The sequence below is a fragment of the Phocoena phocoena genome, chromosome 2 (genome assembly GCF_963924675.1).
Source record: "Phocoena phocoena chromosome 2, mPhoPho1.1, whole genome shotgun sequence".
Classification (NCBI taxonomy): domain Eukaryota; kingdom Metazoa; phylum Chordata; class Mammalia; order Artiodactyla; family Phocoenidae; genus Phocoena; species Phocoena phocoena.
In genome coordinates, this window is record NC_089220.1 from 32,172,455 (window position 1) to 32,200,188 (window position 27,734).

General features: G+C 55.3%; 1 protein-coding gene across 1 annotated transcript; it reads right to left on the bottom strand.

Moving 5' to 3' along the window:
- On the bottom strand, positions 1-26,742 carry PLEKHD1 (pleckstrin homology and coiled-coil domain containing D1). Its single transcript, XM_065872225.1, has 13 exons — positions 26,594-26,742; positions 15,102-15,195; positions 14,688-14,777; positions 14,381-14,457; positions 13,437-13,528; positions 12,397-12,449; positions 7,250-7,344; positions 4,408-4,501; positions 2,478-2,656; positions 1,817-1,949; positions 1,298-1,442; positions 823-972; positions 1-521 (listed from the first exon to the last, which is right to left on the bottom strand). Exons 1-13 carry the CDS (start codon positions 26,740-26,742, stop codon positions 352-354), a joined length of 1,521 nt encoding a protein of 506 aa, XP_065728297.1. The 3' UTR covers positions 1-351.
- Between the last annotated feature and the right edge of the window lie 992 nt (positions 26,743-27,734).

The following is a 27,734-nucleotide window of genomic DNA, read 5'->3' on the forward strand; positions in this document are numbered from 1 at the left end:
GCAAGGGTCAAGGTGGGGAGGGCGGCAGAGTCACAGAGAAGTACAGCGGGCATGGCAGAAGGTGGTGGGCCCTGCCCTGCCCATCCCCCTCCCCGGCCAGAAAAGTCTCCGTGCCGCCAGGCCCCATCCTTGCTTCACCATGACAACCAGGCGCCACCCAGCTTGGCCTGAGCTGACCCAAGGGTAGGGTCTGGGGTGAGGGTAAGGGAGGTGGCGCCCCTGTCCTTTGCGGGTGAGGCCGGCCCCCACGTGGAGCGGGGGCAGAGAGGAGCCGCGGAGAGTCAGGCCTCCCCCTCCCCCTCCCTCCTGCCCCCAGTGAGGAAGGACCTGGGCGGCGGGGAGGGGCGCCCATCACTTTCCCACCGGGGGAAGCGCAGAGGGGGCTCCAGGCTGGGTCGCCATGATGTGGTAGATGGATTCGCGGAAGCGCTGGTCCCGGCTGAGCCGCTTGGCCACCTCCTTCAGCTCCTCCATGTTGTTAGCTTCCAGCTGGGATGTCATGAAGGACTGGGACGGCTTCACTGGGGATACGGTGGCCCCACGGGCCGGCCGTGAACAGCCCTCCCTCCACTGGGGCACAGCCCTGTCCCCAACCCCAGCCACCCTCCCTCACACCCCATCCTCCAGCCCCTCCAGGCCCATGGGCTCCCATGACCCTGGGAGAAGCCCAAGGCTGGGGGAGCCGGGCTCGGGCCACACTCGGGGCTGGGCCAGCCCCTCTCCCTCCCTGCCCTGCCCTCTTCCTGCCTAGTCACCGACAGCCCGGACCGTCCCACCCGCCAGGGCCCGGGCGGGGGGGGGGGGGGGGGCAGCCACACCCACCGTCATTCCAGGAGGTGCTGGACCGGCGCCGGTGGAAGCGGCAGCTCTTGATGCGGCGAGTGGCCGCCTTGTGGATGTACACGGAGTTCTTCATGATGACCGGCATCTTGGCCTCCAGCTCCGCATTCCGGATGCACTCTTCAAAGAACCCTGCGGCCGCAGTTCCACTGCACCCTCCCCTCCTGCCCGCCCCTCCCCTCCCCAGGATCCTGGTTGGGTGGAGAGGGAAATACGCTGACCCCCATCCCTTTGGAGACCTAAGTCACCTGCCAAAGGGGGCAGAACTTCAGGCTTTCCCCCCACCCCGGATCCAAGAGCCAAAGGCAGCCACGCCCAGGAGATGCCCATCAACACCTATGGGTCACCTAGTGCACACCAGGCCCCGAGTGGCGCTCCGGCCCCAGGCCGGGCTCCGCAGGGCCTGGACGGCTGGGCAGAGCTCGAGGGCTGGGCCGGCGTTGGGGGCAGGGCTTACTCTTCAGGTGGCTCACGTCAGCCCGCATCCTCTCCTCCTTCTGCTTGTTCCGCACCCTGGAGTTGAGCCCTTGTTCCAGGCTCCGCAAGGCCCCCTCTGCCTCCCGCAGACGCCTCTCCAGGTCCACGCGGACCTTCACCTCAGCCTGAGGGGAGAGGCGAGGAGAGGGAAATGGGTCCTGGCGGGGCAGCTACCATCCCTTGGAGGCCTTCCCCGATCACCCGTGGCTCAGCGGGCTTTCTCGCCTCCAGACTGGGATGGAAGTTACCGCATCCTGCTTCTTGTCTTACGCCCTCCACCCGATGGCCGGGACTCAGCCCCTGCACGGGACAGGTGTCTCCAATGATGCCCCACCGCAGGTGAGGCTCAGGGCTTCCCCTCGTGGTGGCTGCACTGCTTGCACCTGGCTGGTCAGGGGCTCATTCAGGAAGTTGCCCGGTGAGGGGAGGGATGTGAGGGAAGTAAGCCTCCTGGTGAGGGGAGGGCCCCGGGCACCACGTGCTCCCAGTGGCCCAGCACCTTGAGCTCGCGCTCTGCCTGCAGCTTCTCCGCCGTCAGCTCCTGCAGGGAGTTCTGCAGCGCCTGGGACTGGCTGGAATAGAACTCCCGCTCCTCCTCCAGGGCCCGTGAGCGTTCCTCGTTCTCCTTCATCCTGCCCCGGGGAGAGGTGTTCGCTCAGGGCCCACTCACCAACGGGGCTTCCAGTGGGAGGGCGGCCCCTCGCAGGGACCTGGCTGGAGAAACCTGAGACCCTGCTTCGTGAGCCCCAGAACTGGCTGGGTCCTGTCTCCCAGGTGGTGATGGGGGTAACGTGGTCAGTGAGGGGAGTCCTGGGTCCACGTCTCGCTAGTTCTGTGAGCTCGGGGAGGTCCTCCAACCCCTCCAAGGCTCAGTTTCCTCATCTGTAAAATGGGGCTGAGAGGACCTGCCCAGCCCGTCACAAAGCTCTGTTAGACAGGCCTAGTGACTGTCTGTATGGGTCACACCATTGCAAGAGACAATTACCAAGTCTGCTTAGGATAGCGAAGGATTGCTTCCCATTTGCCTGGTGGGGAAACTGAGTCCTAGCCAAAAGGAAGTGAGTGACCCATTTGATCGAGGACAACTAGAACCCAAGAGCCCAGGTGTCCAGTTCACGGAGAGTTTCCTCTATGGACTTAGGGGTTTAGGGCTCCCTCACCGCTTCTCCGCCAGGAGCTTCTCCTCTAAGAGCTGCTGCATCTTCTCCTCTATCTGCCTCAGGTTGCTATGGAGACCCCCACTGGGGGGTTGCTGCTCGCTCTGATTGGCCAGTGTCTGCAGCTGGTTCTCATTCTCCTCCAGCATTTCCAGGGTTTTCTTCTTCTCTATGGAGAGTTCCTGGCATGGAGGGAGGCGAAGAAGAGAAAGAGCCTAAGTCAGGATCTCCGCCATGGCTGCCCTCACCTGGATTTCAATTCCGGGAAGTGAGGCTCTCCTCGCTCAGTCCTCTGAGGGACACCTGAAATGTCTTCATTCTTCCCTGAGGTAAAAGGCCAGCGAGGATCTCCTTCCTCCCACTGAGGCAAGGCTACTCCTCCATCGAGGAAGTCAGGGAGGAGCCCAGCTCGTGGCAGTGGACGCGGACGGGGCACCTACTACAATGGGGACCAAAGGCTCAAGGGCATCGTGAGCTTCTGGGGTCCTTGTTCCTCCAGGAACAAGTGAGGGAGTGTGCTGGGCTTGTGTGAAGAACACCCAACAGGAACCAGCCCAAGAGCAGACTTAGACATTCTCCCCACTTATCAGACTGGGATCTTGCACTACTAAGAAATTCTGGAGTTGAAACTACCCATGAGAACGACTTCCTGTGGTGAGACAGGGAAAGATAAACAAATAAAGGCACCACAAAGCCGCAGTCAGTCAAGGGGGAATAGAAACCTTGCAATCCGCAAGGCAGTTCATGAATCTGGTAACCATCACGGATCTCCCACGACATGCCAGGCTCACTCGAGGTGCTGGGCTTGGAGAGAACTTAAGATGCAATCTAGTGAAGCTCACCGTTTGGAAAACACAACCTCATGTGTCAAGTGCATTAACAGATGTACAAAGTGCCGTGGGGACCCAGAGCTCGGAGCAAATCCCTCCTTCGAAGAGTCAGGGAACCTGGACTACAGTGATATTTGAGCTGAGCTTTAGAAGGATGAAAGTGTTCTCTAGGCAGAGAAGAGGTGAGAGCACGTTCTGGGGAGAAGGAGCAGTGTGGGCCAAGGTGTGGAGGATGGAGGTCACGGCTTCCTTGGGGCACTTGTGTTCAGTGGTTTGAACCAGATGTGGGGATGTCATTGTGCCGGGTGTGGAGGGGCAGCAGAGGGAGAGGGGACGGGAGGGTAGCAGAGGCTGGGGCCAGAATGTGCACCTGGACGCCCTGCTAAAGAGTTGGCACCTTGTCCTTGACACATGCCTCCTCCTCCCCCCTCGCTGTTTCCGTATCAAGTGGAGGTGATCTGGCAGTGGATTTTCCCTCATGCTCAATTTCACCGGGAACAGCTAAGTGAATGAGCCACAAGAAGGAAGTGGTGGGTGGTCATGCAGCCCACCCTAATCGATCCTCCATCGAGTATAAAAATATAAGCACTGGGGCTTCCCTGGTGGCGCAGTGGTTGAGGGTCCACCTGCCGATGCAGGGGACACGGGTTCGTGCCCCGGTCCGGGAAGATCCCACGTGCCGCAGAGCGGCTGGGCCCGTGAGCCATGGCTACTGAGCCTGCGCGTCCGGAGCCTGTGCTCCGCAACGGGAGAGGCCACAGCAGTGAGAGGCCCGCGTACCGCAAAAAAAAAAAAAAAAAAAAAAATATACATATATATATATATATATATATATAAAAGCACTGAAGAAGGTGGATTTCCTAAGGCCACGGTCATAGCCAGGGCAAACTTGAATTTGCCCTTCTGGGATCTGCTTTGAGCCTCAAGTGTCAGCTGGAGTTCCCAGTGGTCCACAGAGAAGAAACCCTTTAGATCAGCTCCCCTTCGTGCCCTGTTTCCCTTGCAGATAACTCTCTGGGGCAACACTGTTGGAAAAAACTGTATCACATGGCCCAACCAACGATGGCTCCCTCCAGGCAGCCAGCCCGCCAGTGACCCCTCACCTCCAGCATCTGCTGTAAGGACTCTGTGAGGCGCCTCAGCTCCTTTTTCTCTTGCTCCACACCCTTGAGGCATCTTGCAGTCAGTTCTAGCTCCCTGCAGGGACAGAGGGCTGGGTATGGCAGTGCCCACCCCTCCCAGGCCCCTTTGTGGCTTCCGCTTCACAGAAGCTTATACGGCTTCCCTATACAGCTCAGAGGGCTCTTTGGAAGGCCAGCCCCTCACATGGCTGGGTGCTGCCAGCAGCTGTAGGAGCCCAGGGCTGAACGGAGCAGATCCCGGCCAAGTGGGGCTGAAGTCACTTGCTCCAGGTGTACATGAATCTGTCAAAATAAATCCAGGGCCACCCCAAGGGCAAAGAGGAGTACTGGAGAAACAATGGCCTCACCCTGTCTTCCCTGGACAGCCCTTGCTACAGTCTGCTCACTCTGACATGGGACATGGCTGAGGCCCTTCTCTGGGGTGACAAACTCCTTGCTGCTGTCTTAACAAGCCTGGGTCCCCTTGGGCCTTTACACCTGGTTTCCCTTCCTCCTGCTTGTGATGCCTTTTCCTTCTCCCACCCATTTTCCAACTCCTACCACCCTTCAAGGCCCAGCACAATCTAACCTCTGTTGAAACCCACATATATCTTAATTCCTATAAAACAGGGGGTCTGTGCTGTGCCCTTGAGCACCTGTTTGTACATTATTGTAAACATTGTTGATGTTTCCTGGGTGTGAGTCTGGTTTTCCCAACCAGATCCTGAAGGGAGAGAGGGCTTATCTTCCATTCCAGGGTCTGGCACAATTCTGGAAGTGAGCAGGTGCTTGGCTATTAGTTGATGAGAGTCTCTGAGCTTCTCCCTCCCCAAAACACATGTCTAATGACTTTCTTTTATAAAGTTGTTTCAAGAACACTCTTTCTGGGCTATCACTGATAATCAGTAGTGATGATGGTGCCGGTGATGATAATGATGGTGATGGTGACAACAACCAGCACCATTAACAGTAACCGGAGCAGTTGTCTCCAAATTCATGGATAGGCTACACAGAATGACCTGCAGGGACTTCCCTCGTGGCGCAGTGGTTAAGAATGCGCCTGTCAATGCAGGGGACACGGGTTTGATCCCCGGTCCGGGAAGACCCCACATGCCGTGGAGCACCTAAGCCCGTGCTCCTCAATGAGAGAAGCCACCGCAATGAGAAGCCCATGCACCGCAATGAAGAGTAGCCTCCGCTCGCCACAACTAGAGAAAGCCCGCGAGCAGCAATGAATAACCAACGCAGAAAAAAATAAAAAAGGAAAAGAAAAAGTAACGACCTGGAGAACTTTTTAAAGTACAGTAAGTCCCCTACATACGAACCCTCAAGTTGCAAACTTTCAAAGATGTGAACAGGCATTCGCATGTCCCATCACCTAAGTTAGTTTACGTGTCTGGCGTACATTGTCACGTGCGTGCATCCTCTACAAATGGTCGTGCTTTTGTGCCCTTTACTGTACAGTACTGTATAGAGTACAGAGTACAGTATCTTTATCTCAAGCCCAGGAAAGAGCTACTACCCACACATCGCTGGATCGTTTTTTCAAGAGGGTAGATAGAATTGAATCCAGCAAGGAACCAGAACCTGTGCCATCAACGTCAGGTGTGAGTGAAACTGCAGCTTGTCCTCCATCTCCTGTTGCTGACGATCCTTCAGCTCTACCATCTCCCACCTCCTCTCCCTCCTCCAGTCAGTAACTCTTCCTGCCTGTTCACTCGATGCCAGCCCCGGGATGCCAGTTGTACTGTACTACAGTACTTTTCAAGGTACTGTGCTGTGAGATCGAAAAAGTTTTCTTTCTCTTCTGTGTTTGTTTTTTACGTATTATTTGTGTGAAAAGTATTAGAAACCTATTACAGTACAGTACTATACAGCCGGTTGGGTCAGTTGGGTACCCAGGCTAAATCTGTCCTATTACAGTACAGTACTATACAGCCGGTTGGGTCAGTTGGGTACCCAGGCTAAATCTGTCCTATTACAGTACAGTACTATACAGCCGGTTGGGTCAGTTGGGTACCCAGGCTAAATCTGTTGGACTTACAAATTGGACTTAGGAACAAGCTAAAGGAACTCGTTCGTGTGTAGGGGACTTACTGGATAGATTTCTGGGTCCTAACTTCAGCAGATTCTAATCCTCTTAGATGATTATAATATGCAACTGGGTTTGCAAACCATACAGACTAAAGATCCCAAGGGACAGACATCATCAGCCGGAATGTGAAGAGACTGCGGGAAAGACAGGGAGTGTTGGGGATTTTGGCCAAGGGCACCTCCAGACCAGCCTGACCTGTCTGCCCCGGGTAAGGGAGGTTTGCCCGAGGCAGGAGGGGGTCGTTGTTCATGGGGATTTCTGATTGCACCTGCCCATGCCTCATGCTCCAGGGTGCAGAAGTCGCCCATCGGTGTGGGGTCTGCAGCTTTTTCTGGGCACACTCCAAGGCCCGGAGCATTGGGAGGACAGATCTAAACCAAGTCATCAAGCAGTGAGGATCTCCTGGGGGGAGGCCTCTCCAGCCTAACGGGAAACATGGGTCCTATGTGTCCCAGCCTGGGTGCACCTTGCCCCCGCCCCCTTCCCCCAGGCACCACCACCACCTCTTTTTTTTTTTTTTTTTTTTTTGCGATACGCGGGCCTCTCACTGCTGTGGCCTCTCCCGTTGCGGAGCACAGGCTCCGGACGCGCAGGCTCAGCGGCCATGGCTCACGGGCCCAGCCGCTCCACGGCATGTGGGATCTTCCCGGACCGGGGCACGAACGCGCGTCCCCTGCATCAGCAGGCGGACTCTCAACCACTGCGCCACCAGGGAAGCCCCACCACCACCTCTTGATCTGCTCCTGTTCCATCTTCAGCTCCTGTACCACCTCCTCAAACTGCTGCTTCTCGGCCTCCAGCACCTGGTTCAGGCGCTCAAGCTCCTAAAGAGAATCAGAGAGGAAGAAAAGCGTCACAGGCAGCAAAGGGCTCCTGAGGCCAGAGAGCCCCGCTCTAGCCCAGGGGACCCTCTGCGGTTCAGCGCCGTCTGCACCAGACCTGGAATTAAGCCCGAGGGGCCCTGGTCCCATTCAGTGACACACAGTCTCAATGAAACCGAGATCTGTGATGAACTGGGCTCACTTAAAACACACTTAGAACATATATACATATGGATGTGTGTGTGTGTATAGAAATGAATCACTTTGCTGTACACCTGAAACTAACACAACATTGTAAATCAACCATACTACAATAAAAATTTCAAAAATAAATAAACAAAAAATAAAGCAAAACAAGAACACACTTAGCGTGCTGAGCTAGGGTTTAGAAAGGATCCCAACATTATCTCCTGCGACAGGATGTGATGATAATTCTAGATGTCTGCTCCACTGGGCAACTCCAGTCACTCACACCCTAAGGCGTGTTGGCTGGCCCCCAAGCCCTGGAGGGAAACGTGTGTGTGTGTGTGTGTGTGTGTAGATTTCCATTAAAGATCCCTGGAGTGGCATCTGTTAGAAGCGGCAAAGGAAAGCTATTCCCAATCCCAGAGTCAGAGAGTAAAGCCCTTTTCCTCAAGGCATCTGGGAAACAATGAGCACGGGTGGCTGCAGCCTCCCCTGGACTCACCCCCAAGGGAACAGTATAGCCAGAAAGCCCAGGACAAGCTGGCCCGGGGAACCAGACCAGTCCCTTCAGGATTGCCGGCGAGCTCATGTGTTTTCCCAGCAAGCAGGTGCCCCCCAGGGGTTCTGTTTTCCTGGGGTTCAGTGGCAGGTGGTATTGAGGGGTGCACTTCAAGCGAAGGGTGGTTAGAAGCATTTTGTGACAACTGTTTTGTTCTTCCACATTTTACGCTGTGGGAGGATATTATTTCTAGATCCACTTTCTCTCTCATCTTCTAGCTCCAAATTACGCCCTCATTCTTCACCCAGGGGCTTTGTTCTCAAGGAATGGAAACCCCACCAGGGAGTGGGGCTGCCTGTAGGGAGAAGTTGCCCTTGGCTTTGAGGAGAATCAGAGAAGGAATAAAACCCAAAGGAAAGGGAAGAGTCCGATTAGTGACCCTAGAGTCACTAAAACTAATGTTTTCAAAGAACGTTCAATGACATGGAAGACTGCTGAAGGTACAGTGTTAATGAAGGTAAAATGAAAGGTATCATGAAAAAGGCCGTAAAACTGAATATCTGATGTGATCCTATTATGTTTAAGATATATATAAGAATATTATATAGGAAAAAAGACCAAGGAAAAACACCAAAAAGTTGACATGACAGTAGGGGCTTCCCTGGTGGTGCAGTGGTTAGGAATCCATCTGTCAATGCAGGGGACACGGGTTCGAGCCCTGGTCCAGGAAGATCCCACATGCTGTGGAGCAACTAAGCCCGTGCGCCACAACTACTGAGCCTGCGCTCTGGAGCCCACGAGCCACAACTACTGAAGCCCGTGGGCCTAGAGCCCGTGCTCCGCAACAAGATAAGCCACCACAGTGAGAAGCCCGCGCACCGCAATGAAGAGCAGCCCCCGCTCAACGCAACTAGAGAAAGCCCGCGCGCAGCAACAAAGACCCAACACAGCCAAAACTAAATAAATAAAATAAATTAAAAAAAAAAGTTAACAGTAATTACTGATCAGTTGTGGGGTTAAGGATAAAATATGTTTTCTTCATGTTTTCCAAATTTTCTACAAAGAGCACGATTTCTACCATTAGGGGTTAAAGTTCTATATTAAAGAGGAAAAAGAAAGAAAATCTCCTTCCTGGTTGCTCCCTTCCTTTCCACCTTCCATTTCATCTGGGTGATTCTTAAATGAAGCTGATGTCCAGGTAGAGCCTAAGAATGCTGATGGGAGTGGAACACACAACCTATAAAGCCGAAGCAGCCAGAACTTTCTGTTCATGCGGCCCAAGGCGGCATGAGTGTCTGCGGCACCGCTGCCGTGACTGGGGTGAGCTAAGACCCCCTGCAGCTGAAGACTTTCTCCACCACATCATGCTTGTGCTTCTGACTTTTTTTTTTTGCTTTTTTTTTTTTTTTTGCTTCTGACTCTTGCACCTGACTTAAGTTGCCAAAGTATGAGGTTGGAAAGAAGGCACTAGACGGCAAATTCCAGCTCCACGGAAGGAAGAGCTTCCAGATAGTGGAGCAATAATGCAAAGGATACCTCTGGAGGTAGTGAGCTGCCCATGCCAGAATCAGGATCAGTATCCATCAGGGAGGTCGGCAGAGAGCCTCACCTTGAAAGGGGCCATCCTTTCCAGCTCCGAGAGTCTGAGTTCTGACTGGGAGCACCCCGCATGGCAGGAACCCTGCCTGACTTGGCCCTGGGCATTTCTGATTTCCCATGTGCCGGCCCACATGCAAAGCTGAGCTCTCAAAGTTCAACCAGAAAAGGGAAGGTAGGCAGGCTGCCCTCCTCCAGGGAATAAGAGTGATGATAAGGGAGCCAGGGACAACTGAGGGACCTGCACCCAAGGAACGGCATTGTCTTCTGACCCCAGGGCAGAAGAGCCCAGGATGGCTCCCTTTGAACTCTCAGCTCGTACCCCAAGAGTTCCCCGCCCTTTCTGCCAAGTGGAGGATGTCAGAGCTGCACCGTCACACAGCGCGTATCTGCACAGGCCTTACCGGTCCACAAAGCACTCCCTGGCTTCTATTTCACTGAGCCCCTCAGCAACCTGGGAGCCAGCCAGGCACAGCCATCACCCTTACTGGAGCATCACAGAGCCGAATTTGTCCAAGGTCACACAGTCAGTGATAGACTGGTACCAGACCCTGCGTCTCCTTTTAAACCAGACTGCCTCTTGGAGACCAGAGAATCTTCAGCTTCTCACTGGGCCATTGTACCAAATGCCTTTCTAAGTGGCCCAAGCAAGGTACTCCCAGACCATCTCTGTGACCTGGAGTGGAAATGGGAAAGGTGAAGGAGGCAGGTGGATCCATAATATAGATGAACAAGTTAAGGAAGGAAAACCCTTGACAGAATGACTCCGTGAGTTCTATTCCCAATCTAGAGCACACAGCTGACACTGGAATGAGAACCTGAGCGCATCCTCTCCCTCCTGCCAGCCCAGAGCAGCCTTCACCAAGGTGGACCCAAGCTGGACCCAAGTGAGTCTTGTTCACATTTTGTACCCAAAACCCAGGACGTTCACAGCTGGCAGGTCTCCTTCCTTCAGCGTGCTATGGCTTTAAGCAATGTCTGTGAGCAGTGGGTCTCTGCTGGCCTCATTTCCTGGCTAAAGACCTAGATAGAGTGTCTAAATTTTCCTCGGGCTGACTGCTGTCCCAGATTTAGTCTCTCTGATGGATAAGTCTGTCTCTCTCTGCCAGCGGCTGTGTCTGTCACTCCATCCCATCCCCTGGCTTCCTAAATTACCTGCTTTTAAGTTGCTGACAATCCACCAGAAGTCTCACTTTTCAAAATGTACAGAACTGTATAAAGAAAATGCCAAAATGCTAACGTGGGAAGAGCCCAGATGACAGCCCGGACCCAGAGGCCCACACACTGCTGGGGGGGAGGAGGCTCAATGCCACCATGATGCCAATCCTCAGATCCATGCAGTCCTAATACAAATCCTCAATAGATTTTCTTTCCTGTTTGTTTGGGTTTGGGTTTTTTGTTCGTTTGTTTGTTTTATAATTGACAAAATGATTCTGAAGTCCAGCTGGAAGAAAAATTGGGCAAGAATATCTGATACATTTTTAGAAGAAGAAAAATGAGGGTGGATTGTCCTACTGGATTAAAATCAAGATGTAATGTAAAATTATAAGAATCATCGAGTCATTCCACGACATTTATCACGCACCCATCCTGGGCCAGGTGCTCTGCCAGGCCCCGGGAGTGTTTGGGGTGCTACAGGGCCATGATGCTTCTTGACTGTCGGGCCCGTTTCCGAGCCCAGTGACGGGTGGTTGGAAAGGGTGAGGAGTTTGCAAAAGTCAAGTCAGAGAGGCAGGCACTGAGCCCAGGCTGATGGGCCCAGCCCTGGACTTGCCTGGGAGAGACAAGGAACAGGCACCAGGCAAAGAGAAGTGGACCAAATCAGGCCCTCCCTCTGCAGGCACCTCAGGGTATGCCGCTCTGGGGCTTGGCGCCCAGGCAGTTCAAGTGCAGGATGGGCTAATTAATGACCGTAACACTAACAAATGCAGATGTTCATTAAGCACCTACTATGTGCTAAGCACTTTCTATGTAACACCTCACTGAATCCTCAAAACATCCCTGATAAGATGGGTTCTATTATTATCCCCATTTTTCACATGAGACTATTAATGTTCAGAGAGGTTAGGTAACTTGCCCAAGGTCACACAGCCAGAAGCAGTGAAGGTCCAATCCAGACACAGGCAGCCTGACTCCAAGTCAGCACCGCTAACCACTACCCTACCCTGCCCTTCAGGGGTGGTCATGATTTCTCACAACAGGCAAGGCCCAGTGCTGCATGGAGATCCCAAACGGCGTGGACTTCAGCAGCCCCCGTCTTCAAATGAGGCAAGGGTCTCCTTCACACCACAGCCTGCCCCCAGCCAATGCTTGGCCTCCTTAGAACTTGTATGTTGACATTTAGAGGATGAAGGAACCTCTGATATCATCCAACCCAATCACCTTTATGGTGCCAGAAGCCCCGCTATGGATGAGAAAGGCCACCGCAGCCTCCTGTGAATACCACCAGTGACAAGCAGCTCATTACCTCCTGACACAGCTTATAAAATTTTTGAATGGCTCTTTCTCTAGAAAGTGATCACCCACCCTTTTTATTTTCCTCCCCCGCGACTGGCAAGGAGAAATACACTTCTTGCCAAGAAGCAACAGCAAGTCCCAAGCACTGTCATCTCATTGGCCTCCCTGCTCTGCCCGTCTGATTTCCCAGCGAGTTGTCTGGGTGCCCATCTCCCCTACACCACTCCCTAATGCCAGGAACACAAGTCAGTACACTGTGGCTGTGAAAGGGCCCACAGAGCGGGAGACGGCGGGGAGCAGCCTCGATGCGCCCCTACCTCTCTCTGTTCCCTCTGAAGGCAGAGTTCTTCAGTCTCTTCCATCAGTTTGTCTGCCAAAGCAAGTACACACGCTGTCACGAAAAGCTCACTCCAGGTCCAGTCCTGAGGGGTCAGTGCCTGCGATCACCTCCGTCACCCCCAGCTCCTCCCAAGGAAGAGGTCGGCACTACCGTGCCCAGGCCAGAGGAGGTGGGGCAGCTCCCGGGGACGGACGCTCCATGCTGGCCTGAGCTGCTACACTCCCGTCCCGGCACTGTCCCTGCTTCGTGCATTCATAAGACAATGACAGCTCATCTTTGGAAGCTCAGGTGGCTCTCTGCACCCCCGGGTTAACCTCTGTGCTGGTGTCTGGCTAGTGAGGCAGGGCAGGTCCTGGGGGCAGAGGGTGTCTGGAGCAGGCAGAGGGGAACCGGTGCTGGGGCCCTACTTGTCTAAGCCGGGGAGAGGGTCCCAGGCAAAGGACCGACCTCCCAGGCTCACCTGCTTCTTTCTCACACAGAGCATGCCTACCAGCCAGTCAGGAACACAGGGGCCTAGAACCTTAAAGTGGGCTGGGGGTCATAACTGGGACCAAGTCCAGACCTTTGGGGCCCTGGGCAGGATAACGTCAATTCCATTAGTGGGACCCTTACCGCATGCCTGACACAAGAGCTTCCAGGCGTTTTCTTATTTAACCTGATCCTCATACCACCTCTAAAAGCTAGGAACAAAAATGTCTCCATTTTAAGGACGAGGAAACTGAAACTTAGGCTGAGCTGCCTAAAGATACACACAGCTGATGAATAAATGACAAAGCCGGGTCCAGAGGCCAGGCTCCTAACCATCAGGCTATCCTGCCTCCTGTCACGCTGGCCCAGAGGACATGTATCACGCCATACAGCCCTCCAGGCTCCGAGCCAGTCTCTGGCTCCTCATAGCCTGCTAAACCCCACCCAAGACACGCTCTCTCAGTGCTGCATCAAGCCCTGGGCTGCAGCCCCCGGCCCTGAAATGCTACTGTCAGGCAGCCTCAGTTTCCAGCCCATCCCTCAGCCAACCTAAATACTCCTGCTTCTCCTTGGCCAGCTGTAGCCCCTGGGCCTCTAGGCTTTTGATCATGGCTTCTCCCAGCTGGGCATTCTTCCAAGTCCTGGGGAGGGAGGGCAGATGGGACAGGAGAGAAGAGGAAGAAACACAAAATCGTTAAAACAGAAGGGTGGAGGAGAAAGAATATGCATGGCGTGTACTCGCCATTCTTTCTCCTCCAGAATCCCAGCTCGCATTCCCCTCGGCACCCGCGGCTCTGGGCACGCCACCAGCATCGATCAGTTACAGTCCCCGGAGGCTGGCCCAGGCTGCAAAGTGGGCCACCGTGGGCTGGGCCAACAGAACTTTGGGAGCAGGGAAGAGATTGCTTCCTGGACTGCTTTCTACACCATTGAATGCCCACCACCTGGCACAAGGCCTGGCACGGGGCAGGCACTCAGCATTATTTGTGGAACTAAAAGCACGACCCAGCATGAATAGGCAGGGGCTGGGACAGGGGTTTGTGTGCAAATGGATAGCGCTGGGCTGGAGGTTTCTGTGATCTGGACTCTGATGTACAAAGCACCAGCTCTGGTCTGAGCTAGGGTTAATTATGGGCCTGGGGAGATGAGACGGGTGTCAGGAGGCAGCCAAATCCTCCTAGCGATGCTGGGTTTGGTCCTGAGAGTTGGAGACAAATGGTGCCCACGTCTGCCACCTGTGACGCTAGACAAGCAAACTCACTTGGCTCAAAGCTCACTTAGGAGACCCCCCAAAGATGCTCGAAACCTGGTCTGTCTCCTCTTCCCACAATAACCAGCTCCCACAGCCCTGTCCTCCCCACCCTGCCCTCCCCTAGGATGCTCAGTGCGCACCGGGATCCCGGCAGAGAGGCAGGGAGATCCGGGTCGGCACAGTCCACACCCTTTTCCCTTCTGGACCCTCAGGCTGACCCCTCCTGCCCGTGCGCACTTACACCTTCCCAGACTCCTGCAGCATCTCCAGCCACTGGGTCTGCTCGAACTCCGACTCGGCAGCCAGCAAGATGTTCCCCTGCCAGGAAGAGGAGCCATGGTTGTGCCTGAGAGGAGGCCAGCTTGAGGACCATGGAGGCCACAGCCAGCCCTCTGTAGGCCCTGTTCTGCTCTCCCTCCCAACATCCACAAGTCACTGACACTCTTCCCAGGCCAGCCCACTGGAGGGGTTGCCCCTGGGGAGCCTGGGGTCCCAGAGAAGCTGCTGTGCCCCTGCTGAGCCCAGGCCAAGGGGAGAGCCTTACTCACGTGGAAATCCTGGTGGGAGATTTTCATGGCGTAGGGCATGCTGGGCTCTTCCTTAGCCTCCACCAGGCAGCCCCCCAGAGGGATGACACCCTGAGAAAGAATCAGAAGAGGCGCCCACCCCCCCACCCCCGCCCAGCCCAGGTCACTCAAGTCCTCTGGGAGCCCTCAGCCATAGCCAGGTGTTGCCCAGGGCCCGAGAGGAAGCCAGACCAGAACTTTCCCAGAGGGGGCACTGGAGGGCGGGGACCCAGGTCAGGAGGGGGCCAGGGTGGCTTGTGTCCCCAGAAGGACTTGTTTTCCAGACTCCCTGACCAGAGCAGGACAACAGATGGTACCCTACCCTCAGAGGATACCAGCCCCCATTGTCCCCACGGGGACCTCCCCCACTGTGGCCCTGGGGAGAGGCCCCCTCACCTTAGGATGTATATTGAAGTATTTGTTGGTTTCAAAGCTCTTTTTTTCACTCTCAGAGTAGTAAAGAAGAAAGCTCTCTTTGATGATGAAAAACCTATAGCAGGCGGTGGGGAAGGAGGGGCAACCAGGAGAGAGAAGGGGTGAGGTTTCTCGGGACGACAAGGCCTTGAGGGGCGCACGCTGACATGGGGAGCCCCTGGGGACACCAGCTCAGACTCATCCTCACCCACTCATGTGCCACATCCGGGCAAAGGCCTCAGCTGGCCAGTCACCCACCAGCAGGCAGCCCAACCCTTGCACCAGTGGAAGTGAACACGAGAGGCCTTCAGTGGCTTCCACAACCAGCTCCTCCAGCCCCCTGAGCCGCCACACAGCGGGTATCTGTGGTCCTTCCCCTCAGGTACCTTCAGCCTCGTGAGCCATCATCTTGGTCCCTTAGGGTCTACCCCAGGAGAGGCAGAAGGAGGGCAAGAAGACACAGGATCCCGAGGTGGGTCTTTTGACACGTGGTCCTGAAGACTGGCGGTCAAATGGGGTGTGGGTACCAGGCTGGTGAGGCCAGGCCTGCCGCCTACACGTGACACCCGCATTGCCTCTGGGCTCAGCTGCTCCACAGCCTCCTTCTGGGATGTGGGTCTCACTTAGGATCTCTGGGCCCTTGGTGCTTTCTGACTGATGCCCACAGCTGGAGCATGGCCTAGGGACTCTCACAGACCTCGTGCTTGGAGCTGACTAGGATAAGACACCAGGTGCCCTCCAGGGGAAGATCCAATTGGAACTGAGAGCCCCGAGGCTCTGGGACACTCAGAGTGGCTGGCTCCTTCCTCCCAGGGCCCCTGCTAATGTCACTGCTGGAGCCATGGGACTTGGGGGAGCCAGAAACAGCGCTCAGATGGGCTCATGACAGCCAACAGCATGACTCTCCCCGGCTCTGTGTTCAGTGACACCGTATTGGTAGCTGATATCAGTCATACTGTGAGTATTTACACCATGAAAATCATCAAATGTTACAAAGCAGTGCTGCACCCCACCCCCCTCCCAAGAGAGCCAGTTATTAAATACTTATCAGCACATCACTGGTTGGACACACCCTCCTGGGAGGGGCTTGAAAAGTTGCTGGCGAATCTCTGAAGGTGCCACCAGCCCTGGGACCCTTCCTGAGGCCGCGGCTGCAGCTGGAGGGTCGCTGGCATGGCTGACAGCTACCGTCTCACCTCCTCTAGGAAAGGAGCTCAGCTCTGTCCTCTGCTGTGTGCCTCACCCCAACCACGTTCTTTATTTGCACCAACCCTCTCTGCCCAGCCAGATACTGAGGGGAGCTGTGGACCTCAGAGGTGACATACTGCTAATGCCAACTCCTCGCCCAGTGGAGGAAGAACACACGAATACCACCCTCTGCGGAACTGCAGGCACCTCCTGGGCCCCCCAGCACCTGACCCCTGCCCACCTTCTTGGCCTTGCCACCACTTCTGCCCTTCCGCCTCTCTGCTCGAGGCGAACACCGAGCTCACCGCCTACTGCCTTACTCTGTTTTGCATGATCCTGCGGAGACTGTGCAGCTCTCCCAGGAGTGCCCACTGGTTGGACCTGCCTCACCCTTGGTGACCAGCCCAGCCCAGCCCACACTGCCGTCGGAGTTCCTCCCGCACTTGCTGACCGGCCATGAGCCTGGCACTTAGCTCCACAGCCACACCCCATGTGCTCATCTTGTCTGGAGGGGACACTGGGCTCCTAGAGGGCGGGCCATGGTCCCTCAGTCCTGTGGGATGAGGAGATGTCCCCAGAGAGTTGCAAGGGAACTTCACAGAGTAGTTAAGGACACAGACCTGCCGCTTCTCAGCTGTGGCGTTTAATTCATTTAATACTCGCTATTACCCTATGAGGCAGGTGTCTGCGCGTCTATGGGCAGAAATGAAGCAGAAAGGTGACACAACCCGCTGAAAGTCAGACTGCTAGTTGTTAGAGGCTGGTTTTTCCTCTAAGAGGGACGGCCACTGAGGGTTCTGAGAGGGGTGACAGGATCTGACTCACACTGCAAAATGTTCAGCCTGGCTGCTGGGCTGAGAATAGATTGTTGGCGGGGAGTGTCAGGGAGCGGGGGAGGCACAGGGATCCATTAGTGGCCACAAAAGGGGCAAGAAAGGATCCGGTGGATAAAGGCCCATAAAGTCCTCCGCACTTGTCTGCCACGCAGGATGTGTCCCCAGATGTCACGGCCCTCCTCCCCTTGCCCTCTCAAGGAGGGCACAGAGAGGCAGGGGCAGACGGATGTCCAGGGTAGCCTTTGTTCCACGCCAGCCAGACTTCAGCAGGCCTCAGGGCCCCCATGGCTGCAGGGGCTGTGAAGGGCCCATGCGCCATGCATGCCAAGACTGGCCCCTGTTGCAGCTGCTGTCGGTTTGGTTTGGGTAGGGGTGAGGGTCACAGGGAGGGGAGCCGGCACGGACCTGGAGGAGGAGGGCGACTCCCTGGCTGGCAAGGAAGAGGATGGCCCAAGAAAGGGCATATTTGGCAAGCAAACTTCGAGGACCCAAAGGGCTGGCTTTGCTTACAACTCCGCCTCAGTGCCTGCCCACTGCTCCAGCTGATGACTCAGGCTTCACCTCAGCAGGTGGGGGCCCGGGGCCTGAGTGCCCCTGCACTGGCCACTTCCTCTTCCTGCCCCTTTCTCCGAAGTCCCCTTACTCCCAGGCCTCTCATTCTGACTGCAAGCCAGGGGCCGCCTCCTTCTGGGCCCTGCAGAGTTGGGCTGGCTGAGTAAGGGCCGGAGATAGTCACTGATTACTTAGCTGTTCTCATGTACTGGCTTCCATGCAGAACGTACGTATCAGTATTTGATCCATGTAACAATCCTGGAAGGTAGGGCTTTTTGTTCCCATTTTATAGATGAGGAAACTGAGGCTTAGAGGTGAAGTAACACATGCAAGGTCACACAGCCAGGGCAGAGGTGGAGCTGGGACTGGAACCCAAAGACAACAGCCCCTGCTTCTACACCCACACCACACTGTCTTGGGAGCTACTCTGGTCTTCGTGCCAGCACCTGGGCAGGAAACAGATGGGCCAAAGGCAGTAGGTGTTAAGGCTGGGGTAGCCAAGGGTCAGAGCTCTGCCACTTACCAGCAGTGTGACCAGGGCAAGTCCCCTGATCTCTCTAGGTCTCAGGTCCCCCAGAGTAACTTGAGGATAATAATAGTACATACATCTCTTAGGGTTGTCAGGATAATGAAATGAGTTTGTTCACATAAAGACTTCGAACATTGTGAGACACATGGTAAATATTCCTTAAGTGTTTACTTTTATTACTACTATTTTATTTATTATTATTAGGTTCAACGTCTGCCGCAGCCTCCCCTGACCTCCTTTCCCATTTGTGCTCACAAAAGCTCCTCCTGGCAGGAGCTCTTGGCTCCAGCCCAGCTGGCCAGCTCGCTATCCTCCAAACACACAGCACTTTCCTGCATTTGCCCCTCCCTCCTGTCCAAGGCCCACCCTTCTATCCAGGCCAACTTCAGTCCTGGGCGAAGCTTTGCCTCCAGCCCTAGCCCTCAGGGCCTCCCTGTCCAGCCCACTGTGCTGTGGTGAAGCCCAGAGAGCGTGCGTGAGTCTGTGTCTGGGGGGTCAGTGTCTACCCTGGCTGCCTCTTCTCTCTGGTTTTAAAGAATTTAAGTGTTTTCACCTCTAGATTAAGGAGCATTTATGAGGTACCAAGATACTCATTTTTCTAAGTGTTTTATTGACATTATCTCATTTAAATCTCTCATAGCAATTCTAAGAGATGGGGGTGTTTGTTTTTCCATTTCACTGGTGAGGAAACTGAGGCACAGAAAGATTCAGCAACTAGCAAAGGGCAAACTGGGAACTCAGCTGTGTCTGCCTGTTACTGAACCAGGTTCGTTTGCCTGACACGCAGCAAGCCAAATGCTGAGAGGCCGAGGTTTGCAGCAGAGACAAGGGCATATGTGGAGTGGCTGGTAGCTCCTGTTATGTGTATATTAATACCACATCGGAAGTTAAAACCTACTGAGAGAACATTAGACAACTTGGCTCCAACAAGGGTCATCACGAGAGCCTGGATCGATCTCTTGGGAAATATCTTCTTATGGATCCCATCAGGAATAAGGTCGATAATTGAGGGATTACTTAAACCGTCATTTTTGGTGTGCTTGCTACGACCTATACTCCTTCTTGCTAAAACTCTGTACTTGCTCTTTGCCACGCACGCTTAAGCCCCAAGTTCTAATCCATACGATGACCAATCAACATAAAGACCCAGACCACCACCCCACCCCCACCCCACCATCCCCCGCCAAAAGAAAAGACCCAGACCCAAAGCCTTGGTCCCATATTTGCAATCAAAGGCAAAACAATTCCATTCCTCAAATCCTCTGTAGGCCTTCGCCCCTTAACAGCAGAAAGTAGGCCTCTTCCCTCAAGACTGAGGAATTGGATCAAAAGATAGGGGAGGACTGAAACTGTGCCCCACAGGGTTAAAAACCCATAACAGAAACAGGTGACTCACAGAAACTCTTGAGCTTGTCTTACAGAACTGCAGATAAGGGAACAGCTTCTTTAAAATCCCTCTGCTTGTAACACAACGAGACCTGCTGAAACCGGAGGGACCCAACCCTGCGGATCCCAGTCTGCACAGAATAGACTTGCTTGCCCCATGGGTGACCTTTTGACGTCACAGCCCCAAATTCCCCCACGGTTCATACCAAACTCACCTGGAATTTGCACATGGGTCCCATGAAGAAGTCTGTAACTCAGATACGCCTGCGCAGAACACCTCTTTCCTCACCTCCTTCCCTCCAATCACCTCTCCCCACGCCTCAGACCACCCTGTTTGTTTACACCATAAATACCCCAAGCTCCTCGCCTTCCGGGAGACGAATTTGAGATTTATTCTCCGGTGTCCTCACTTGGCTGCCTTGTGAATAAACCTTTCCTCTGCTGTAAACCTGGGTGGCTCAGTGCTTGGCTTGCTGTGCGTCGGGCAAACAAACCTGGTTGCGTAACATGCTGACAGAGCTCAGGTTCTCAAGTGCTGTGCTCTCTGATGCCTGCCCCTCATCGCTGCACTTGTCTCTCCTCATGGCTTCAGACCTGGCATTGTTGTTTGCCTTCTTAGAGCTTCTCTCTGCAAAGTGACTGTAAGCTCCTGGCCGGCTCAGGTCAGACAGCGTGAATGAATCACCTGGTACAGCCTGGGCCCTGGGGCTTGATGATTTCCTGCCCTCAGGGAGCAAATGCAAGAGCGAGAGTTGTATAAATCAATAATTTGAGAACTACTCAATGCTTATCAAGCTCCTCGTTTGTGCCAGGCACTGTTTTAGTAACATCAGAATGTTTGTTAACTACTCATTCCTCACGTGAGCTAGATGAGGTAAGTGGAGAACAGAGAGGTTAAGTAACATGCCCCAGCTTACACAGCTGGTAAGTGGGGAGCTGGGATCATTACAAAGCACCAGGGTACCCTGTGACATTGTAAGTTTGTATGAGACACCGGAAGAGTACAGACCAGTGAGCAACAAATGGTTTGGGTGTCCAGCCAAGGGAGCGGCAAGTGAGAGGAGGTGACAACTGAGCGGGGTTTGGAAGAATGAATAGGAGTATCTAGGAAACTGAGAGGAAGAGGAAAGGGGAGATGCATTCCAGACAGAAGGAACAGCAGATGCAACGAATAGTGTGTTCGAGGTTATCGGAACATTCTGGCATTACTGGCAGGTAGGTGCCAAAGGGGTGGGCAGTGGTGTGGGGGGAGGGAGAGTAGGGGGTGAGTCAAGGTCAAAGAGACAAGTGAGGACCAGACCAGGGTGGGGCGTGTGGTCCTTGTGAGAAGGTGGGGCTGCTTCTTGCAGATGAAGAGAGCTGCCAGTGGGTTTCAAACAGGGCACTTGGGAGGTCAGATTGCAGTCGTAGACATGGTGACGGTGGCTTTGAGGGCTCCACACCCCGGCAAAGGCGCAGATTAGAGTTAGTTATTGGTTATTGCTGATAAGAATCAGCAGGGCTTGTTGAATGGACAAGAGTGGGGAGAGCAGAGTCTGGGATGACATGAGGGCCAGGAACTAGCTTAGGTGACAAGGTGGACACAGGTGCAATCCAAGCTGAACTAGGGAACCTTCCTAAGCTATGCCTCCACCTTTACTCCCCTCCTCAGTGCTCTGAAGGTTGACAAGGGCTCAGGCAGAGCTTGAGAGCTAACATAGGCCTCACAGTCGATCCAGCTGGAAGTGAGGGAAAAAATGGTACTTAGACCCACAGGTACCTTCTAGGCTGGGTGGGTCCTGGCAAAGAAAGGCCCATCTACTCTGCCCGAGCTCCTTAATGTTTGGAGATGCAAAAGCCAAGTGTGGGCGTACGGGCTGGAAAGGGCTTTGCATCACAGAGTGAGAGAAACTTGGAGTTGGGGGAAATCCTGGAGGGCGGTGGGGAGGAGGGGTGATGGGAGAATGCAGAGGAGAGAGGATGCAGGGAAGTTGCACGAGCCCCAGTCCTACAGGGTCAAGAGATAGCAGTGAACAATCCCAGCTCTGATGCTAGTGAGATGCGGTGCCTGGAAAGCTCGAGAAACTAGGGAGCTGACCCTCAACTAGGTGCTTGCACCTCTGGGATTTAAATGCCTCCTCCACCCTGCTCTTTGCCAAACCTTCCCCTCAGCACAGTCTACTAGACCCCCAAAGACCTTGTGTGGAGGCTGGTGAATCTGTGTGGCGGGGGTGGGGTGGGCGCAAAGACGGAGGAACGAGCCGGGGTCCATATCTGCTAGTGCAACAAGAAGCATCTACACTGGGCAGCCAATTCATCCAAAAACAAGGAAACAAGAGTTTAGAGCCCCTCGGGGATTAGCAGAAACCCTGCGCAGGCTTTACACTTCCTCAAGTCTTCCTGTGGGATGAGACCTTGGGCCAGACGTCTCACTCTCAAGAGGGCAGCCGGAGCCCAGCGGACGTGCGAGCTGCCCATGGGTTACGTTTCACGGGAAGGCGGGATACGCAGCCTGGCTGCCCCTCCTTCCCTGGGCACAAACGTCCAGCACAGAACCAGCACACAGGCTCCCCCATCCCTGAGCCCCTCAGGCACTGAGAACGGGGGTGTGGGGTTTGAAGCCAGGTAAACCCTAGAGCGAGGGAAGGACAGCTTATCAGAAGTGTCCCTTTCAGAAGTGACAGAAGGAAGGTAGAAATGACACAGCCTTCAATGCGTGTCCCTTTTCATTCTTTCCGGGTGGCCTTGTATGCTCAGGGGATGCTCATCCTGGCCTCTGCCACTTGCCTGGCTCTAGGTCTGAGATGACAGGACAGGAGGAATCCTGCCTGTGACGTATTGATACATGGGTGATGACAAGTTAGGGTTTATGAAGAGATCATCAAGTCCAAGGGGCTCCAAAAAATGTGAGGATTCTTCAAAGAACACAGTCAAGACGAGCTTACTAGGTCAAGCAGATAACCGTGCAGAGGCACTGGGTGAAATGGGAGGGGCCTTGGAGCCCCGCCTTCTCTCCCCACCCCCCTGTGGTGGAGTCGAGGCACTTGTAGAATCACCATGGAACAGAGTTTAAAAGCCACAATTTGATCCATTTCCATTCTGTGGATGAGACACTGCCAGCCAGTGAGATGTGACACAGCCATGCCTCGGCCTGAGCCATGCGGCTGGTCACCGGCAGAGCTGGGACTGGAACTCAGAGGTCCTGCCTCTAAGCATGGGTTCACCTGCCACCAACGGCCACAGCTGCTCTCAAAAGAAACGGCTTTATATTTCCAAGTCTTGGACATAAGGAAGTTGAATTGCCTGAAAGGGTTCTGGCCCCCATTTTCAAACAGCCTCCACTGCCAGCTCCCTGGGAGGGCGGGGAGAGGAAGAAGTGTGTCTTGTTGGCACAATCAACTCCTTTAACCTCGGGGCAGGCGAATCAGCACAGGACCGCAGTGAAGCCGGAAATAATGGGAGTTAATTTCATCTTACAGCTGTGCTGCGATCCGGAGAGCGTACCCATCTCCTTAAGCTAAGGACTCCGTGTAACCTCGATGCCACCACCTCAGAAGGGGCAGGGTGCGATGGACAGAGGGATCTGGGGACATCCCTCCGCTGCCACCTAGCCACTGCCTACCACCAAATGCTGTCCTTCTAAAAGAAGTTTGGAGAACACAAGCTGATTAGAAAAAGAGGGGCCTGCGGGCACCCTCCAGCTGGGACAGAACAAGCAGAAATGCTGCAGCTGTGCTGGGGGGTGACCTCCCAGTCAGCTGTGAGAAACGCTACCTGAGCCAGAAAGTGAGACCAAATCCCAGTGTCACTAGCGTGAGGCAGAGCCTAGTGCATGGAGGTGATATGCTAGCTCTTCCCCTCAGCCCTTTGGGACAGCTCAGTACCGCAGCGTCACCTTTAGGAAGCGGTGCTCAGAGCCAAAGATGAAACTCCCGGACCCAAATCTCTGTGTGAAGAAAGTCTCCCCAAGTCTTTCTGGTATGATGACCACTAACTGCGCAGATCACCTTTCCACACCTGCGCAGGTTGTGGCCTGAGATTTGGGAAATCAGGCCACTGTCTTCATGGTTTCCCTGGCACTTCGTGGACACCGTGAGTCTCAGCTCCCTGAGGCAGGACCCACCGATGTTCCCCAAGAGTGAGCTGCTGCTGGGCTAGGCTCAGGGCCCACTAGTCACCTTACACCTGGGGGGCTGGGGGAGGAGGGACGGGAGTGTGGACGCTCCTGCCGCAGGAAGGAATGGGCTGGGCCCGCCTCATCAGGGGCTTCAGCCTTGGGAGGTGTTGGGGGGGATTTGGGAGAGGGACTGGAATGCTGGGGAAAGTATGAAGCCCTGAGAGAGAGCTGGCCTGTCTGCTGGACCAGCCCTCCTACCACGGGGCTCACACCAGCCAAGGCAGAGATGCTCTACTCCCTTCCTCCTTGTCTCTGAGCACCGGCATCTCCACTGCTCACAGGTTAGGGGGAGGACAGAGTCATCCACCTTGCCCTCTAGACACCTCTTCCAGATCCTCTTACCTCGCTAAGGAATGTTTTTGATTCCTTTCTCTTTTTGTTGTTCATGGAAAAAAAGCTGACCCTTCAGCTCAAAGGCACCTTCCCTCCCGCGGAAGGGCAGGACTGCTGGGGCACCAGGAGCTGGAGGCACAGTCCTGAAACACACCCTGAGCGGAAGAGGTTGTACAGAACCCAGCTGGCCACAGACGCCGCCATCCTGCCCGTTCATTATTTATGTGGCTTGGGAGCCTTTCCAGGGCCCCTCCTCTTAGCTGTCCCCCTCCCAGGGCATCGATCGCCCTAATGGCAAGGCTCTGCAGTGGCGGGCCTGAGCTGCCCCTTCCCAGGCCTTCCTGCGGCTGCTAATTAGCTGGAGTCCACAGACCTCACTTCACAAATGGGGAACTGGGACCCAGGGGCCCCTGCTGGGCATTGAAAGGGAGCTAAGCTTAGCATCGTGACTCCCCCATCCCAGACCCTCTCTGGCTGGCTGTTGCTGACCCAAGGCTAAATCGTGTGTGCGTGTGTGTGTGTGTCTGGTGTGTTCCCAGAACTGTGAACATGGACAGAGGCCTAGAGTGGGCCGGGGGAGTCTTTTCACAGTGGCAACTCCAGAATTCCCACAAAGGTGGGGAACAGAAGTGACAGTCTCCTTGGAAGGGGGCTGGAGGGCTTGACTTTGCAGGGCATGTACGCTGCTCTGACTTGGATTGGACGGTTTCTGAGTGGCTGTAGGGGTTACTGGTGGAGATCCTTGGGGTGGGGACACTACAGCTCTCCAAGGCCCCCTTGGCTCCATCACTGTGCTTTTAGCTGGAGCTTTTGTCCCCAACACCTCCCAGCCCTGGAATCAACTGTAGCTGCGGGGGCCAGGTCCCCACACCTGAGGGTTGCAGATCCCTAGCATTTACTAGGGATGCAATCAGGTGAAAATACCTGGAAAGAGACATCTTGGATGTCCGGAGGTAATACCAAGGACAGCAGCCAGACCCAGTGGAGGAGTGTGGGCTGCCTGGAGCAGCTGAGGTAGAAGTGGTGATGGGGCACTCTGCTAAGGGTTCTTAAAGTTATAAGCAGCCTTCCCACCACCACTCGGGCGCCCTGGTAGAGACAAGCTTGCTCCTGGCGCTCGGGAACTGCAACTCAGACAGCACAGCCCTGGAGACCCCTCACAAGATGCTCTCCACACTGCCCCAGGCCTCCATTCAGGGGATCAGAGATAAGCTGAACTTTGGAGGAACTCAAGGAGCCTACATCCCATTAAACCCTAGAGTGAAAATCCAGCAGAACTAACGAAAGTATGCGAAACCAGGTATGTAAAATGTGAAACACCATCTACAGCTCCGTTTGTTCTGTGGTCTTGCAGACATATTAAATTATTCATCAAAACAGAACATCAGAACCAACCCCTACCATGTCTCCGTGAACTGTGTTCCTGGGAACATATGAAGCCCCCCCTGCTCAGGGGCAGGCTCATAGTGTGGGTTGGGAAGGGGCATCTAGACACAATCCTAGTTTCCTGGGCAGGATCATGCCTGCAGGGAGGGGCCAATCAGGGTCTGAGTTCACTAGGCCATTCCATAGAAAACCTCAGAACTGAGATGGGCTTGTCCAGAAGGTGTCCCATTGCTCCTGAAACCAGCATTGGGAGCTTCCTGCAAATTCAGGGCTGTGAACTCCCCCTTCCTCCAATACCTTCCAGGCTCATTTATGAGTGGAAAGTAGCTACTGATGTCTGGGGAGTGTGGCCTCTGAGTTGGGACCAGGAAGCTGATGCTGAAAGACCCAGGCTGCTCTGACCTTCCTAACCACTCCTTCCAAGGGATCCATCCTTCTGACAGGACCAGTCCATCCTTTCTCCCACTTTCCTCAGTCTCTGCCCCATCTCCCTTGAAATATATGCATTTCAAGGGACAGTTGGAGGGGCTCCTAGCATCACTCCTCCAGGGGTGGGCACAGAGCCTTCTAGGCCCTTCTCCTGGCCGGTGCCTTTCAGAAGCTCTCTCAGTGTATGTACCAGTTGGGGGTAGGCGGTAGTGGGGGGTGGGATGTAGGACACCCATGTCCCACCTTAAGTGCACTTCTAGAAGCCTGGAGCAGGGGAGCTGTGAAGATGATGGAGCCGCAGTGGGGCCCCCAGGAGGCTATCTTTGGCTGGAGACAGGGCTTCTTCCTCCGCACCAGAGTATGGCCCAATCTGACCCAGCTGGGCTCCTACCACGGCCACGATCTCTTCAGCCCACACCCACTCTCCCCAACCCGACTTAAATCCATTCCGCAGAGAACTCCGCGGTCCCACCCCAGCTCGACCAGCCTCGGGCAGAGATGACCCAGCCCAGGCTAGGATCCACATCTTCCAGGAGGAGCCAGTGTAGAGTGGAATGGGGCGAGGCCAAGGTCACAAAGGAAGGCAGAGGTAGGACGGTAATGAAGGGTTTGGTAGGGGGTCCTTCGGCCCTGGCTCCCTCCCCCGGCGGTCCTCACCGGGCGCGGCTGGGGCACTCACCGTCGGGACCACTTGGCCGACGGCCTCCCGAAGGGCCGCTTCCACAGCACACCATAGAGCTGCACTTTGGTGCTGATGTCCAGCGCGTCCGAGTCAGCCTGCTCCAGAGACGGCGAGGGCGACACCGAGTTGGATTTGGACGCGAACATCCTGCTTCAGCGGGGCTGCCCCAGCCGGGCCCACCCGCTCCCCGGGGCCGGCACGGATGCGGGGCTCCGGGCGAGGGCGGGCGCGGCGGGAGGCTTCGGGGCGTCGGCGTCGGCAGGCGCCTCCGGGCGCCGTCGGGGCGCGTCGCAGCCGGCGGAGACGCGAGGCGGCTCCGACCGAGAGCTGCTGCGTTAAAGCGCGCGGAGCCCGGAGCGCCGCGGCAACTGGCGAGGGGCACGCAGTCTGCGGCTAGGGCTCGGGGGTGAGCCGGGCCAGGCGGGAACTCGGCGGGGAGGGAGGCTCAGCCTCCAGCCAGAAGCATCGCCCACCCCCCTCCCTGAGACAGCCCCAATTCTGGTGGCCCCGATTGGCTGGGCGGGGCAGGTGAGCTGGCTGGAGGCCGGCCGCGAGCGCCAATCAGTGCGGGCGCCGGCGGTAGGGCCGGGCTCCGTGCGCCCGGAAGGTCCCGGCGGGTCGCGCGGCCCAGAGACTAGGCCCCAGCACTTCCCCACCCCCACCCCGCGTACCCATTTCTCCCCCGGGTTTCCTCTCGGTTGCAGCGCCCACATCGAAACCGGGAACACGTCTGCTTTGTGACGGGCTTGGAGTCACTGCTGCAGATCCCTACTCGCTCTGGGTGGGGGAGAGCAGATGATCGGGCTTGCAATCCCACTTCAGTCCTTACCTGACTCCGTGAGCCTCAGTTTTCTCTCCTGTAGAGCGGAGACGCCTGTACCTTCTCAGGCAGGGCGGGGACCAGGTAAGACTTCAGCCAGTGCCCGAGCGCCCGCCCCGAGAGGAGGCTCCATCGGGGCTGTCAGCCCCTCCCCGCCTGCTTTGCTGGGTCTCACTTTGTACCACCGCTGCCGCGCCCGGATCGGATTTCTTTTCCCAGAACTTGGCTGCCTGCGTCGGCATTTGGCACTCAGTGCCAATCCCGAACGGTCAGTGCAGCTACTGTCCGTGATTTATCTGCACGCCTGGCCCGTGCTCC